Below are 17,896 nucleotides of genomic sequence, written 5' to 3'. Positions count from 1 at the left end.
GATGACGCGGGGTCCATCACCCTTTTATTCGTTATAATCATCAAATCACTCGGTGGTAAAAATATCAACAGTTTGTAGGATCGTTCGTACGCTATTTATAATATATTCATTCAGTTCTCTCCACTTTCAACTTGGATTTAGCGTATAATCGTGAACAGCGGGGGGTGTTCGTATCCTGGCGTCAAATTTCCACTTTCGAATTTTTTGGCATCATGTTTATTCATATATTCCGCTGCTTTGAAGCGACACATATTTTAGCACATCCAAAAACTCCTTTTCAATCGTTGTAAGCCTTTAAATTAGGGTCTACATCGCCAGTTATATGTTTGTAGAAAATCGGAATGTGGTGTCAAATGAGTAGTGCTATTTGGTTACGTTCGGTTTTCGGTTATGGGTCAACGTACATACTTTAATGATGGTGTTATTCTTAATTCGCCAGTTTCAATTATGTAAAGATATTTTAAAATACCACAAGTACAGCCAACTACAATAGTTTTGACACGCGCTTTTATTTTATCGCAATTGGCCAAGATGGTAATTTTGGGCGAGACTAATTTGAACAATGCGCCGCCTCTTTTAGTGCTAAATTTTTCAAACCAATAGATGGCGGTAATGTTATTGAAACTGGCAAATTAGACTAAAAGTATATAAAACTCCTCTTAGAGAGAAGTATCCAAGTGTACGTATATTTTTCAGTACTAAATTTTGTAGTAATTAGGGATGCACCGAAATGGGTACAGCCGATATATCGGCCGGCAGATATATCGGCGGTAATTAACAAAGTTATCTATCATAACAGTAGTGTATATGATAAAATCATTGTAAAAGACTTTTCAGTACACTGTCATACCATTTTATTCTAATTTTTCATGAAAAAAAGCTTGCAAGAGCATATCCAAATATTTTTCTTTTCATTTTACTTGATACATATTTTTCATCACAAATCCAATATCGTTGTTTTTACCTCTCCGAGGGGACAAAGTCCCCTAGGAGGGGTTATACAACGACCGTGTCTGTCTGTGGGTGGGTCTGTGGGTGGGTCTGTCTGTGGGTCTGTGGGTCTGTCAGGCCTGCGAACGCGTTCGCATTTTCGGTGCAAAGTGTAATCACTGCGTACGCAGTTTCTCGAAGGGTTGGCAAAACCACCGTGTGACGGTGAGCGTTAGCGGATTCATTTGCGTTTTGGTTTGGATGGTGTTTTTTCGCTCACCGTCGTGACGGTTTGGTGTCTTACGTTTTTGTAGTGTTTATACGTACGTTGTGAGTGTTGAATTTATTGTATTTGTGTTCTGATGGTTGTGCATGTTGAGTCTGTTGTGTTTATATGGGCGTTTTCTCTCCAACTTCTTCTTAATGACTTTGGGACGGACCGAGTGCTGAGTGTAATGCTACCTCTCAACGTCCAATGGCAGGGTTTCCACCAGTTGTACACGGTATTCGTCTTAGTATCAATTTGCGATCGCATCGGGCGGGATTTGAACCCGAGACCCCCTGATTGACAGGCGGACGTTCTACCACAGAACCACCGACACTTGTTACGCCTTATTGAAAATTAGACCTTCAGCTTTATCGGAAGCGTATTTAATAGAGTACGAAATTTTGGTTTAATTGAAATAGAATTGAAATTGAAATTATTGCATCGAAGAAATTCTAATTTAGCGTTTCTCTATTGATTAAAAACAAATGCGCCACCCAGGTTTCGAACCCAGACCATTTGGCTTGGCAGTCGAGCGCTCTACCACAGAACCACCGATAGCTCCTCAGGTTCACTGAAATTAAGACACGCATCGTAAGCATAATAGGTAATAAAGTTTTTTTTATTAATGAATTTATGAAGGCCTAATCTGGTTTTTTTAAAGGTTAAATCTTGTTTTAGCGCAGTCAGCCGAGATAAGAGGGTTAAAGGGTAGACCCTGTGGGTGGTCCACTTTGTTAGTTTTTTTGTTATTTATTTACGGGTATTTTTACGACCTATATATAGTTGTGTTAATTCAAAGGAGATAATTTAACGTTAATTGCTTTAAGAGCTGGCGGTTAGTCAAGTGGCTCTCTATGCTTTGTTGATGGTAAGGTTTTTGCTTCTTGTAAATATATTTGGTGTGGATATTTGGATATCTACGATTTCTAACGCAGTCAATGATTTCCTGGTGTGCGAGTCATTATATGATATTGGAAATTGGACGGCATTGGTCTTTTTCATGCGGTATGTGTCACAACGTCAACTGGAAGTCTACGAGCGTTGAAATAAAATGAGCGTTAAAGATGCGGCAAGTATTTCGTAAGCGAGAAAAATACAAATACCATCTGTAGATATTTCTTTCATTAAAATTTGCTTAGTATTATATTCAACTGATAAACATGTACTGTAAAAAGGGTTAAATTCAATTGTGCATTGTTTTAGTAAGTCTAACTCGCTGTTGTAACTACTTAATTTATAATATTCTGAATAAATTAAACTCGATTGTTTCGTCCCAATTATTTAAATTAAAATTAAAATTTTATACCGGGCAGGGTTTGAACCGAGAATACGTTTTTCGTAAATAACTCTGAATTGCGGAGATATCTTTGGGGATCGGGTCGAGAAATTAATACCACTAGGGACCATTCTTCCGAGGAGAGGTATATTTTGGCTTGCCAACTTGTTTTAGTTGTTTCAAATCGTAACCCCCTGTCTAAACAAGATATGATCTAGCTTCTGAAGTCAAATATTATCATTAGTTAGTATATCGATAATTTTCTTATTTTTAAATGTTTCTCTGAAAATATTTTTATAATATCAGTATCGGCCAATATCGGCTTCGCTTATGCCGATACCGATATTAGAAAAATAGGCCGATATATCGGTGCATCCCTAGTAGTAGTCCATTGGTTACAGCAAAGTTCTATATTATATTATAATGTAAATTACGTCACTTCCATCTCCGTGACGAATATTAATTTTAGGCTTTGACAATCTATTTGCGAACGAAACGAGTCTAACAAGGAGCCTACCCGAGGTGGTTATCACCGATTTTGTTGATCAATCTTACCCAAAATAGGTCAAATTCATCTTTTTGGGTATGTTTTGAAAATTTAATTTTTTAAAATTTTTTAATCCCATGCTTTTTTAAATGGAGATTTTGTGTTTTGAGAGATCAAAAACGTTTTCGGTTGCCATGGGAAAACTAAACCCCATTGCAACTTTTCCCTTTGGCAATTTTCATACTACCACAGGGTTGCCACACGTCAGGGAAAACAGGGAAATCAGGGAAAAGTCAGGGATTTTAAAAATGGGCCTAAAAAGTCAGGGAAATGTCAGGGAATTTTAAGAATTGGTAAAAATTCAGGGAAAAGTCAGGGAATTCAACTTTATCTTGGCACTTTTTGAAGGTAATTTAACTCTAGATCTATGACAAATTCCACGATTATCATTTATTTCCTTGAATGTTTGGCTAATTTTTTCAACATTGCAATAACCTTTTTACTGAAATATAAGTTCATCTAAATTTATTAACTTCTGATAAAAGTAAAATATAAAAGAAAAATTTTGGCCTTAATAAGTCAGGGAAAATCTGTTAAAATGGTCAGGGAAAACAGGGAATAGTCAGGGAATTTGAATCTGAAAATTTTGTGGCAACCCTGTACCATAAGGTCTACCGAACCCTCGAGTTTCAACAAAATCCGTGATAATCACCTCGGGTAGTCTCCTTGTTAGTTCACACCATGACTTGTAAGGGTGCTAGCGAGGTTTCACCTATGATCTAGCATCTGCTACAGACTAATGAAAAAGTCATAAGAACGTTTTTCTTAAACAAACATCAAAATATTAGCAAACTATACAAAAATAATATTAAAATGCAAGTATCATTATTTATATAGTCAAATTTACGAATAACGATGCTTTTGCCACTACCCAAGTAGGTGTCAATGGTGAACTAAAGATGGCGTAGCGATAGTTTTCGGTCGCGAATAGATTAGCTCGTGCCTCGCGATTAGAAAATTTTGTTTCCATGGAAACCTATTATGTAGTTATTTCCCTAAAACCTTTACATTAGTTTTTACATTTTATACCCTTATTCGGAGTAAGGGTTAAGTCGTGATGCTGTGTAGTCACTGATAATATAAAATCTTTGTACACCTGATTACTGATTTTTTAAAAACTTTTAGTGATTTATCACAATTTATCGATGATTTACAATGATTTTCTTAAGCGATTTCCAATGATTTGTACACCTGATTACTTGGCCCCTGCAAAGGTATATATTACAAAATAATAAAGCCACTAGTTCCACATGTTTATGTTTGTTTTTATATTTTTGTTTGAATTATGTGGTTTGCAAAATCTTTAGCATAGATAATTGGGAAATTTATGTTCAAGTATGAGACGACGGTATTTTTCGAGCTTTTACGTAAATATGGGAAACGTGAACATGAGGAGGTAAAATTCGGTGGAAGCGGTGACTTTTCTGTTATTCCGCTTAATCAAAGTCCGTATTTTGGGAAGTTATTTTCGCGTTTTTCTCCGCGCATCTTTTGTTGTCTGTAGGTCAAGACTATTTACAGAGACTAAAAGAAGTTCCCGGCACTTCAGCGTCCTCATTTACTGAACAAACTTGCGCTTACAATAGGCCCTTTTCGCGCCAAGTTGCGGAGAGTCGTATTTTTAATTGTTGGTTATTCTTAAACCCGCATTTTATTTCGGTTGTCGCGGGTTATCAATTATTCTTTAGCTAGAAATACACTTTTTTTCTCGTCATAGTTAAATCGCGCCTTTATTTTTCATTCAATTTTTTTACCGTGAGAAATATTTTTAGACTTTAATCAAAAGTATAATGAAGAACGAGGAAGCGACATTTGTTTCCGAATGTATTCCCGGGTTTTTGGTATTCTTTAACACTCGAATGACCTTACGGAATGGAAAAATAACACCCTCCCGGCTTCTTTCGTTAAAAAAAGGAAATTGAGAAAGTATCGGAATCTATAATGTACGGATGAATAACGAAATGTATCTAGGCGTAAAAGTTATACGGACCGCTCTAGAAAGTGAACCGTTTGTTTGTACAAAAAACGCGCGACTATTGAAGCGCTAACTCCTCATTGTTTTTCCGAAGATGAAGATTATAATAGTTTTCGCCATCTTCGCGCTCTTGTCGTTATCATTGTTTTGAGCTAGATAAACACTCTGGAAAAGTGGAGGTTCCTGAAGGGTCTTTATATCATCGTGTTATTTTAGTTTTTCGCACTGTTTTATTTTGTATGGCGTGGACATAGTTCGAAAAGCTGCTTTACGTGTTTCGAGGTCTATTACGAATAGGGAATCTATGTAGGGATAAGAGTACATAAGGGAGTTTCCTTCAGAAGTAGCCGACGTGCGCCGCATTTTTGCGACCAAATTGCATGGCTCCCTGAATGTCGGCTTGTCTTTTGATGCCGTTGTAACTTTCGTTTGACGCCGGGAAACAGTGAAAAAAGGGGGTTGGTGGTATTTAGCTCAAGGATTTTTTCGGATGGTTTTGATTTGCGGTTGCGGATAAAGTGCAAAGAGAAGAGAAAATCAGGGGCGTGTGTTGAGTTTCGAATTAAAGTAAATTCGAATGTTTTTAATTTTAATGGAAAATATACCACTGTGATCAAGATTATCTACCACTTCTGCCAAGGCTTATGTGCCAGCAAATTCATTCGGAATCTTTTTAATACTAAATTTTCTTCCTTCATAGAAATAGGGTAATTTATTTTTATCTCATTAAGGAGGGTAGGCCTGATTTTTTTCCCTTTTCTTAGCCAATAACTCGGTTTTATGCTAATTGCATTGTTTATTTATAGAATATAGCATCTAGGAATGTGCAAATTATATTCACTTGTCAAACTGACACATGTCTACTCTTTAATTTAATTTAAAGGGTTATTGATAATAATATATACTATCATCAATCGAAATTGTTAGCCCTTCAACGACAAAATGTCAAAGGAAAGTGTGGTGACGATTCTTCATTTTAACGATTGTTATAATGTGGAACCTCAAGCCCAAGAACCGATTGGTGGGGCTGCTCGATTTTGCACGGCTTTAAAAAGCTTTAGTTCTGTCAATCCATTGATATTCTTTAGCGGGGATATTCTAGCACCATCCATAAGTACGTTTCATATACTATAAACCTATAAGGTTTTTTAAATATATTTCATAACCATGCTATTTGACATTTTTAGTGAGTACTTTCACTAAAGGTGAACAAATGATATCTGTGTTAAATTCATGTGGAGTACATTGTTCCGTATTTGGAAATCATGATTTTGGTAATGTCCCCCCCCCCTTTTATTATTATTATTATTGTATAGATACCATTGTATCTATGTGTTGATAAGATATATTTTTTTTTATTAGATTTTGGAGTAGATAACTTGCTGGATTTTTCCAGACGCACAACGACTCCTTGGTTAATGAGTAATGTTGTTGATAATGAAACCAATAAATCCTTAGCCGATGGATTAGTTACTTTTTGTTTAGAATCAAGAGGAAAGAAAGTAAATAATCAAAATATAATGCAATGTAATTTTTAGCTATATTTAATATAAAAATTATCCGTGATTATGGTAGATTGGAATAGTTGGATTGGTAGAAGAAGAATGGCTGGCCACTTTAGCCACTATAGACCAAGAGGACGTAACTTATTTAGATTTTGTATCCGAGGGAAGAAAATTAGCTAGGCAACTTAAAGAAAAAGTATGTACTTTGTAAATTGTTATTACACCTCAAATTACTTCATATTCTAATACCAATATGTTTATAATCAGGAAAAAGTTGATTATGTAATTGCACTAACGCACATGAGGACACCGAATGATTGTAGGTTAGCTGAAAATGTGGATGAAATAGACTTAATATTAGGTGGACACGACCATGATTATGAAGTTAAAAGGGTAAAGTTTCAATTAAATTTTTTTCGTGGGTTTAAATTGTTAACAAAATGTTTATATAATAAGGTGAATGGAAAATATATTGTTAAAAGTGGCACAGATTTCAGAGAGTTTTCCAAAATTACACTGACTTTCAATCACTCCAATATTGACGTAGCAATAGAAAGAGTCGCTGTAACTTCCAAATTTGCCGAAGACCCGGACTTGGCCCAAGAATTATCTAAATATTCTGGTACAATTTCGTTATCGTAGTGCTAGTAGTTGTATTAGAAGTAATTTAATAATTATAAATACTTACTAATCTGTCCCTTCTTTAGAGGTTGTTGAAGGTAGAATGGATGACGTTTTAGGTCACTTCTCTGTTGATTTAGACGGTAGATTTTCTAGTATAAGAACGCAAGAAACGAATTTAGGTACATTTAATGCATTTTAAATTATAAACAGCAGAATTTGTTTATAACAGTGATATTTTTGTAGGTAATTTCATTTGTGATATAATGCTGGCAGCTACGCACTCTGATCTGGCTATTCTTAACTCTGGGACGTTGAGATCGGACAGATTGCATCCGAAAGGGCCCTTCAAACTGCGCGATTTAGTAACTATTCTTCCAATGCTTGACAACTTAATAGTTATAAATGCAACGGGTAAAGTTCTATATCATCTTATTTAATAAAACTGATGATGGTTATACGCTAATGTGTACTTTAATAAATAGGGGAGCATATATGGAAGGCTTTGGAAAATGGTGTCTCGCAATATCCCAAATTAGAAGGCAGATTTCCCCAAGTTGCTGGGGTTTGCTTTGCGTTTGATCCTTCTAAACCCTCTGGAAGTAGAATAGACCCGAAGTACATTAAAATTGGGGACGAATTTTTAGATTTGGAACAAGTAATGCCATTTTATTCCTTTCGATATAGTTTTCAAAGCTGATTTTTGCGAGTTTTTAGATGTACAGGTTAGTTACGAAGGGTTACCTCCATCAAGGACGAGACGGATATGATGTTTTAAAAGAATGCGAAGCCCTTGTAAGGTTACAAATACTAATTTCTAGGAAATATTTTGATATATAAGGTCAATAGATGACTGAAGAAGATAGTCCACAACTTTGTACGGCAGTCCAAAACCACTTCCAAGCAATTAAAATATTAACTGGGGATACCAATACGAAATCACGGCATAGACAGAGTCTAGTCTGTATGTCTCGTAGGTTCGTAGCCTTGCTGTCTTGGACCAAAAAACAATGTTCAAAACTTAACATCTATTTTAGGCATTCGATAGTTAAAATATACGAAGATAGCTCCCTCCAAAAAGTCCCACTACGTAGAGGAATCAGTTTGGACGCTGGTGGCAGGCGTAATATATTTAGAGCTTTCCACCAGCCTTCCTTAGACGAAGTCGAACACGAGCAATGCAAATTAGAACCAAAAGTTGATGGTAGAATAAACGTTCTTAATGAAAGCGTAAGTATTTTTTGTAATTGGTGGGTGGGATCTTACAGCGGCACAATCTAAGAGCTTCACATTCTAAAATAACCCACTCCTTTCAACTTTCAATCCTTCATTTTTATTTTGGCAATCTAGCCACTCTTCACTCATTTTTTTCTCTTTTTGTTTCAGCATGAACAATCTATGACTGCATGATTGTTTAAACAATGCACAATATATTTACTAAGGGTTCCTTCCGAGTTAAAATTTAATCGGTGCTACTTTAGGGCCTAAGACTGTCTTTCAACTTTCTTCGTCAATTTTTAAATGTCCTTAAATCCATAGATGTATTTTAAACCGGAACTACTTACGAAAAATTTATCTATCGGTACATTTGAGTATTTTCCACTTTTTAAGGGTTCTTTCTTAAACCAAATTTAATCGGTGCTACTTTATTGCCTAAGACTTTGTCTTTCAACTTTCTTCTTAAATTTTTAAATGTCCTTATGTCTATAGACATATTTTGAACCTCCCTAAGAAAGATTTCGCTATTGGTATAAGAATATTTACTCCCCTTATTACCTTCGAGTGGGAAAAACTTGTATAAAGCTTTTTCCTGTGCGTGTAAGGTTATACGCTTTTTAGCTCTTAGGAAAAAACTCAAATTTAAACCGTAATATATTCCTATTTTTGTTTTTATATTTTATTTTGAATTTTAAAAACTACCTCCCAATTTTAATTTTTTTAAAAGTACCGCATAATATATATGGTTTGTTTTGTTGTAATACAGCAGTTTCATTTTAATTGCATCCCTTAGTATTATGAGCTTTTATTATAATAGTAGTTGTATTATACATTGCTGCTTTTTATTTCAAGTTTAAAAAAAAAAGCCCGCTAGTTATCGCATTTTATTATTTTTGGAAATTTTAACAATTTTGGTGTAAAAAGTTCCTCTCATTTTACCTAAAAAATAATAGGTTAAGGCCCGATTAGAGCAAGACCGAGAGCAGAACTTTCATCCTCTTGTTGAAGAAGTCATAGAGGAGGATGAAGAAATATCCGAATGTTTTGACCAAAGTTAATTTTTCACCGGAACTTTCGTTCCCCTTAGATTCAAGTTCACGTAGAGCATTTCCGTAATGCTGTATTTTCATAATGTACAAAATGCCACTTATAACATTATTAATTTCTAAAGTTTGGTAATGAAGAGGTTTTTTTAGGGTTTTCGTGATAGTTTATGGCCTTTGACGGAACTATACTGTAACCTTCGTACGATTGTAGAATTATGGTTCTTCAAAATTTAATATATTAAATAGTGTGATATGCTAGGTATATTTTTATTCCCAAATTATATGATTTATTTGTAGTTTTTTTGTATGCATTTTGTTATAAGCTTAGTTGGCATAAATTTTAGGGAACTGTATTTAGTTATTTTATGCGGTTTAACACATTTTATCATGTTTATTATTAATTTTATTAGTCCCTATTGAAATAGGAAAGTCAGAGTTAATTTAAATAGTTATTAAAGTCATCAAATTACAGACGGTTCCTCGTTTGCGTAGCAAATATTTGGAATATTGGTGTTTGCGGATAAACAACTGAAATGAGGTGGTTTGGGCTCGAGGGGGAATACATTTTTTATACTTTTGGCTCTTGTTTAAGAAAGATAGAATACTCATCCCTAAAGTACCTTGTTTAAGCCAGTAGCCCTAACTGTGCCATAAGATGCTTGTATGTAAATGAAGTACAACTTATATTCCGTCTAATAATTGAAAAAAGTCCATTTATGGGAAAAGAAAATCTGATAAGTAAACTCAAGGATTGTTAGTTATCTTTCAAAGTACATGTACTATTGTAACTATTAATACAAAATGTAGTATTTTCATAAATATACTCTAGGTATATAAAAAATTGCCTAAAATATGAAATAGCTATTACTTTTTGTTAGGGTATTCTGTGATCTATTGTTTTATAATCTGCGGTTAAGGTCACATTGACACTCTAAGAGTGAAATATTTTTGGAAAGGGTCGATGTTGCGCTTTATAATAGGTAAAGGGACATTTGAGATGTTTTTAGTGCCAACCCCGGTAGCTTCCTCTGTACAAACGTTCTTGGAAATTCTTGGCAATTGGAAACTATTTTTGAATTTTTTTTACATTAAGAATAAAAAAATATTTGTACACGTCACAAGCCAAAAAGTACAGGTTCTTGAATGTCCACGTGAGTCGTATCAATATACAACAAGACTTTCATTTTACCCCTAATATAGATGAAAATATTTAAGGCAACATTCCACAATCAACTCTTATTGGTTACAACAGTAATTTAACAGGTCTCAGAACAGGGAAAAGTAGGAGATTCGGTATGCGTGATCTTAGAATATTTTAGATTAATGCTCAACTTTAGAAGTGTGTTGTAAAATTTTTTTTTCTTCGGGTATTTAAGAAATAAAATTGTTTTATTGCTTGTAAACTAAGGAGTTATAAAAAAATCATTGAAATAATGAACTATATTAATAAGTTACTCTGAATATTCAATAATAATCACAGGTCAGATTTAGGTCCTAAACTAAGAGGTATTGCCTTCAGTTCAGTTCGCATACACAGAAATTCTCCACACACGCAAGTAATAGCGACGCATGCTATGTTTAAAAGCCACCACGACAATGTGTTAGGAAATGAGCTGTTATAAGCCCAACATATAATTAAATGAAGTATGTGACACGTAGTACTGAAGTCTAGGCAAAGTCTTGTTCTTTGAACAATGTACCACAACCCAAGTGCGCTGGAATGTAAAAGTATGTTAATCTAGATGTAGATAAATTTATATTATATTATACTTTATACCAAATGAGCGCGTTAACTAGATAAGACCCAATAATGCATCGTCCATGTGAATCCTTAACATGTAAAACTTCGTACAAAAATATGTGATCCAAAGACTTATTTACTCCAGTAGCTAGATCAGAGATAAATATCCAAATTCCCAAAGAAGTGTAAAATATGCACTGAACTGTCACTATTTGAGATATTATTAGCAATGGGTCCCATACAGAGAATCGAAAATGTCCTGAGAAACGAGTCATTCTAGCTTTTAAGTTTTTACTTTAAAAGTTTATTATTTCATTAATTACGTAAAAATCTTTCTAGTCACTTTAAGACAAATTTCGCCATCTAATTTACTGTCATTTTTGTACTAAAGACGAACCAGTGAACCACGGACTTTTAATTCTAAAGGCTGAACGTCATGGTAACTTGCCATGTTTCAACCACAAACGTGGCGCCATCAGTAGATTCACTGGTAAACTATCAATTTCCAAGGCAAGATCATTGAGTTGGGAATAAATAGAGGTACAACTAAATCTGGCTGGCGCGGGACCAATTTCGTTGAATAAGGAGACTTTATCAACTTTATCGTTCTACCGTGGCGGCATCTGTCTCTAGTGTGGCAACTATATTGCAATTGAATTTTTTTCTGATGCGAAATTGAAATGTATGATTACTCGTAACAAACAAACCTTTGAAGTTGTTTAAAAATAATTTTATTATGTCAATACGATCCTTTTTAACTCAAGTTACGGTGAGTTAGCTAATAATTATTTATTTTTAGCCGTATAACTTTACAAAATATAGATGGCGCTACCGCCTAATTATAAAGATGAATTTCGTACAGTCTTATCAGAACAGTTCCCACGTAACCATGGCAACTGAAATCGTAATTGTAATTCTAGCAGTATTATTCCCAATTCAATGGGTAACTAGACATGTTTCAACCACAAACGTGGCGCCATCAGTAGATTCACTGGTAAACTATCAATTTCCAAGGCTAGATTCTAGAAACTGTCGTCTACTAAATAGTAGTTTAACATACGCTCGAGCAAAAAGAGATTTATTACGTTTTCCATTTGACTGCTCTCAGCGCTTTAGATCGCTCTGATCAACATTTTTTGTTCCATTTGCGTGCTCGGATCTGCTCCGATCAAGTTTCGCGTGTTCCATTTCCAGCTCTTGGGTGCTCCGAGATCGCCCAAGTCCGATCTGTTGATTTCGACCATAGTGTTTCGACAGATCAACGGATCGAGATCGAGATCGGAGCAAATTTTTGCGTGATAATTTAATAGCGTTTTCCATTTGATTGCTCGAGATTCGCTCCGAGTCTGTCTCTGATGTCATAGATCTCGCCCCAATTGACTAGAGTAAAACCGCAAATGGACCATTCGTCTGCTAGTAATTTGAATTTTCGAGTCTTGGTCTGCCTATTTGGCAAAAAAAATCTAAACGGAACACGCAAAAATTTGCTCCGATCTCGATCTCGATCCGTTGAACTGTCGAAATCAGCAGATCGGTTTTGGGCGATCTCGGAGCACCCGAGAGCAGGAAATGGAACACGAGAAACTTGATCGGAGCAGATTCGAGCACGCAAATGGAACATAAAATGTTGATCAGAGCATAGAAATCTTATAGGTAACTAGAATGCTGCCGCCTACGGCCGAGCTTGTCGCCAGTTCGTTTTTAACCTACAGCCAATGAGAGCCCGTAGAGGGGTTCCGCAAAGGAGGATAATAATCCTCTTTGGTTCCACTACTATCGCGGGATTCGCGGGAGCTAGGTGACGTCATTATCTGGTGACATTAAATTCCTGGCAGAACCACTCTTTGAGCTCTGATTGGCTGAGATCTGGCTATCGTCTGCCACGGAGTTTGGTCCATTTGCCAGTTACACGCCAGCATTCTAGGAGGATTCAAGTGTACCTGGAGAAGAATTCGGGGGGGGGGGGGGGCACGGGAGAGGCTGCTCAAAGCCTCAAACCCTTGGACATAAAACTACAGCGGAGCCATCTAGTGGGGAAAATGTGAACTATGACCACGTGTTTGGGTTAGGAACTGGATAAAAAATTATATTTTTATGCCACCTAGAATCGCTACGACAGTTGTCAAAACAACAATATTTCCCCATAATTAAATTTAAAATTTAACATTCATTGCAACTTTCTTTGAAATTATATAGTTTTCGGTCAAATTTCTTCGACGTGGCCTAAGCTAAAAACCGTTAAAGTTCGAAATACTGTCTAGCAGATAAATGTTTTGGTAGCTCCTAGGTTACTTTGAAACATTGTAGGTGGTGCTAAAAACTTTATGTCCAAGTATTTGACACACCAGGCGACAGCTGTAGCCGAGCCGCGAGGCATTGGTCGGGGGAATACAAAATTCTTCTCCAGGTACACTTGAATCCTCCTAGATTCTAGTTACCTATGAGATTTCTATGGATCAGAGCGATATGGAGCGCTTGAGAGCAGTCAAATAGAAAACGCTATTAGATTTTTTGGCAAAATGGCAGACCAAGACGCGAAAATTAAAATTACTAGCAGACGAAAAACAACAAAGCGCGGGAATATGTTCATGCATATGTAACCATTCATTTCAACCATGGAGCACTAAAAACCTTGTTTACTATTATTAATAAGCAAAAAAGCCAGAGTTATCTAAAAATACGAGGAAAAACATAAATTACAAAGAAAACTAAAACAGATGGCACTACCGGTGTCGTATATTTTTCGACCACGTTTTTTAAATTTTCCTTTAATTTACTAAAATTTTACATAGGAATAAAATATAATTTTATTGGAATTAACGTCAATGATACTACAATATGTGTTTAATTAAATGAATAGGAAAAGTGATGGAAATTCATATAATTTTAATATTATAAGGGTAATGATCAATTAATTGGGGTGGAAGGACCTCCTATACGAGATGAAATATTAAAGATTAAACATAACTAGATTATTCCGCGACAATGGCGTCTTAGACGTTTCGTGTGTGATATTTAAACCCGATTTAATTAAATAATCAAGTTTAATCTATATTAATATTAAGATAATTGACGTTGTATCTCATCTAGTAAATGATATTATCGCCTTGGTTGATAGCAAGTCGGTTTTAGATAGTGTTACCCCAGCTCAAAATACATCTGTTGAGGTCAACGAAACTCTAGGTAATATAGCTGTTCAGAAACGAGTAGTTAAGAACGAATTTGGTACCAGGAAAACTAGGCGCGTGGCGAGACGCAATATAGGCCCTAAGTTTCAATATCCTCCCTTGGTCAAATCAAAGCAGTTATATTGCATTTGCAAGAAACCAAATGATGGAACGCACTATTTCCAGTGTAGTAATTGTAAAGGTTGGTTTCATTTTAGATGTTTAGGTCTTAATGAAAGTCCAAATACCATCTCTCGAGTAAAAGGCGATAAAATTCTAAAATGCCCCTATTGTCTTAAACACATCATCAAAATTGTTGGTTTTCTTCCCTTTTACAATGCTTGTTAGAAACGGAAGCATTCTACAACCGCAAAAGTATCGATAATAAATGAGACAGATGCGTAAACTTACATCATTAAAAGTAATTCCGTCTCTAGTTCTGATGTTCGGGAATTCCAAGATCATATTCAAGGTCTGTCAGAAAATATACTCGAGACTGGAAAAACTCAACATCCTGTAGAGTTTTTCGATTTATAGCGTTTTCCATTTGATTGCTCAAGATTCGCTCTGAATCTGTCTCTGACGTCGTAGATCTCGCCCCAATCGACTAGAGTAAAAAAGCAAATGGAACATTCCATGAACATATTCCTGTGTTTTGTTGTTTTTCGTCTGCTTGTAATTTGAATTTTCGCGTCTTGGTCTGCCATTTGGCCAAAAATCTAAAAGGAACACGCGAAAATTGGCTCCGATCTCGATCTCGATCCGTTGATCTGTCGAAATAGGCAGATCGGTTTTGGGCGATCTCGGAGCACCCGAGAGCGTGAAATGGAATACGCGAAACTTGATCGGAGCAGATCCGAGCACGCTAATGGAACATAAACTGTTGATCAGAGCGATCTAGAGTGCTCGAGAGCAGTCAAATGGAAAACGCTATTAATTATCGCTAATTATTGGACCATGTTTGGTCGTGAAGATCTTATGGCTATTCACGCCTGTTCCGTTTGTAACAATAAACCATTTTTACTTTTTTAGGCAAATGACAAAATTAACCCGAAATGAAACAATATTGTCGGTTACTCTGATCGGTTGGAAATTACATGCAAGTCAGATCGCGCGTGTCCTAAGTAACGAAGCATTACGTTTCTACTCCTCCTATTAATCCAGTTTTAACATTTAGTTTCCAGAGACTTAACGATAGGGGGCGGGAAATAAATAATATTTGCCAATTACGGGACATTTTGCATTTTACGGCCTAAAACATAATTTAAAAAGTTGTTTAGTCCACCTAGGAGATATGTCTTTGGGTAGCCATTACATGGCTTACGTTAGAGCAACGGGGTCTCGATCGAGAAACGGTTTGAAAGAATTTTTGGATTGCCTCCAAAATTCGTCTGTTGCTGACGTCACCCAGATGAGATTCCATTGATTTTCAATAGGATCCCATCTCAGTGACGTCACGATGTTCGTTAGCAACGAAGTTACCAACCTTAGCCCTTAGCAACCACAGCGTATCGAGGCAACCTTTTATAGCCTAAAATTGACTCACCTTGACGTTAGAGTAGATTCTTCTAGTTGGGGACGTAACAACGACGCCGTGGTCGATACTGTAATCAACCCTCCTATCTCGGAAAACTGGGTGATGGCGTTTTCAGGTGACAAATCCAGCATGGGTAGTAGTACCCTACTACTGATGTTCGCACCTTAGACGCGAGCCACTCATCCCAGCAGAAGGTGCAGCCAGGGCCGGATTAACCAATAGGCCGAATAGGCCTGGGCCTAAGGCACCAAGCCTACAAGGGGCACCAAGAGGGTTCGAAAAAAATAAAAGTACAAAACTTTAATAATTTGCTTTTCACAAAATATTTTCCGGAGTATTTTTAGTAAATGCGTCCACCCCTATGAACCAAAAACGTTTGATTGTCACATTCTCTGACGGACTGCCGTCTAGCCCCTGACGACATACTAAATCTGGCAGCAAAATGAATTTTCCTTCCATTTCTCAATTATAAATTGAGGGAGCGCCTAGCTCTCTTCGCTCGCTATTGAAAGGGGGCACCAAAATTAACTTGGGCCTAGGGCCCCATAAGGTCTTAATCCGGCCCTGGGCGCAGCAATGGGCAGACCATTTCCCACTTCGCACACAGCAGTGGGATTAAGAGTGGATGCTATAGCAACACCAGCCGCCACCCTACCTACGTAGAAGAGTTAGCTAATATTCTAGAAATTCATAGTCCTAAATGCCTATGGTACGTTCGGTACAAATACTACCCCCATGCAGAATTCCGTTCGCGATATAGTTTTCACTCGCGAAATGTTTATTTTGAAAGATTTAAGCGGTCTAATTCCTAATTATGGAAAGGCCGGTCCTCAATCTCGCGGGCTCAGAAGGCAAAACCTTAAGGGCAAATATGTAAAATACTTAGGATTATCACCCAAATAAGATTTATTTGATTTAAATAGTAAGAGTTTGGTTCAAGATTTTGAAATAGAAAATTTAAGGAAAACTGTAGTCAATCCCAAAGTACTAAAGCAAGTTAGGTCATATTTAATTAAATCGAGTTTAAATATCGCCATTGACGCGGAATAATCTGGTTAGGTTTAATCTTTAATATTTCATCTTGTATAGGAGGTCCAAATGTAATTTTTATATCAATGCAATGACGTATATAAGGGGGGGGGGGTTAGGGGGTTCAACCCCCCCTTAGGACTCGATTCCTTTCTTGCGAAATTAAATTTTTCAAAACAATATCAATTTTGTTCTTTGTTTGATTATCATTTTCTCGCAAATGTATTAAAAAACTTCGTTTGATACACGTGCGGAAAGGTCATTGTCACTCGTCCCGAGTCTAGCTAGTACTTTAAATATGCGTTATTGCTAACGGAAAATTTCGCGCTCGCGATTTCATCTGGTTGTGTTATAACCAGTCCCCCTCCCCTTAGACTTTCTATATCTACGTGCTTGTATCAATGGATAGCCGGCTTTCAGCATTATAAATGGTGGTAGTATGAATATAATTCACCGTGTCATATTTAATTAAATCGGGTTAAAATATCACACCCGAAACGTCTTAGACGCCATTGACGCCGAATAATCTGGTTATGTTTAATCTTTAATATTTCATCTAGTTCAAAAGGTCCGTCCACCCAAATTAATTGGTCATTATCCTTATAATATTAAAATTATATTAATTTCAATCACTTTTCCTATTCATTTAATTAAACACATATTGTAGTATCATTGACGTTAATTCCAATAAAATTATATTTATTTCCTATGTAAAATTTTAGTAAATTAAAGGAAAAGTTAAAAAACGCGGTCGAAAAATATAAGTCACAGGTAGTGCCATCTGTTTTAGTTTTATTTGTAACTTATCTTTTTCCTCGTAATTTTAGATAACTCTGGCTTTTTTGCTTATTAATAATAGTAAACAAGGTTTTTAGTGCGTTAGATACATAGATATAGGAAACGTATATAAAGGTCTATATAAAATATTTCTAAGGGAGTGAATACGGAGGTGACAGCTAGCAGAAACGCGTAAATTTCTGCAGGCTATCCTTATAAGGCGCCATCTATCGGTAAGAAAGCTCGTGCTATCGTCGCG

General features: G+C 36.1%; 2 protein-coding genes across 6 annotated transcripts; one reads left to right on the top strand and one right to left on the bottom strand.

The window, feature by feature from the left end:
- The first annotated feature begins 4,866 nt into the window (after window positions 1–4,866).
- LOC149926462 (uncharacterized) lies at window positions 4,867–10,789 on the top strand. Of its 5 annotated transcripts, XR_016473699.1 has the most exons (15): window positions 5,034–5,703; window positions 5,803–6,110; window positions 6,184–6,270; window positions 6,359–6,498; window positions 6,572–6,697; window positions 6,769–6,894; window positions 6,958–7,123; window positions 7,209–7,304; window positions 7,369–7,536; window positions 7,608–7,780; window positions 7,840–7,917; window positions 7,972–8,099; window positions 8,160–8,352; window positions 8,509–8,704; window positions 9,294–9,407. XR_016473699.1 is itself a non-coding variant. In XM_090158024.1 (14 exons), exons 2-14 carry the CDS (start codon window positions 5,939–5,941, stop codon window positions 9,396–9,398), a joined length of 1,758 nt encoding a protein of 585 aa, XP_090014150.1. In that variant the 5' UTR covers window positions 4,877–5,563; window positions 5,803–5,938; the 3' UTR covers window positions 9,399–10,789. The 5 variants fall into 5 exon arrangements, 4 of the variants coding, with proteins under 4 accessions (XP_090014151.1, XP_090014150.1, XP_090014148.1 ...); XM_090158024.1 differs by lacking the exon at window positions 8,509–8,704 and having other exon boundaries at window positions 4,877–5,563; window positions 9,294–10,789; XM_090158022.1 differs by lacking the exon at window positions 8,509–8,704 and having other exon boundaries at window positions 4,877–5,703; window positions 9,294–10,789.
- On the bottom strand, window positions 10,757–11,557 carry Sys1 (Sys1 golgi trafficking protein). Its single transcript, XM_090158026.1, has 2 exons — window positions 11,164–11,557; window positions 10,757–11,101 (listed from the first exon to the last, which is right to left on the bottom strand). The coding sequence occupies exons 1-2, from the start codon at window positions 11,400–11,402 to the stop codon at window positions 10,861–10,863; spliced, it is 480 nt and encodes a 159-aa protein (XP_090014152.1). The 5' UTR covers window positions 11,403–11,557; the 3' UTR covers window positions 10,757–10,860.
- Between the last annotated feature and the right edge of the window lie 6,339 nt (window positions 11,558–17,896).

The sequence above is a fragment of the Leiobunum rupestre genome, chromosome 9, assembly GCF_980474605.1.
Source record: "Leiobunum rupestre chromosome 9, qqLeiRupe1.1.hap1, whole genome shotgun sequence".
NCBI classification, from domain to species: Eukaryota; Metazoa; Arthropoda; class Arachnida; order Opiliones; family Sclerosomatidae; genus Leiobunum; species Leiobunum rupestre.
Note: the sequence above shows the minus strand (reverse complement) of the source record. Positions and strands in the feature narration are given on the sequence as shown.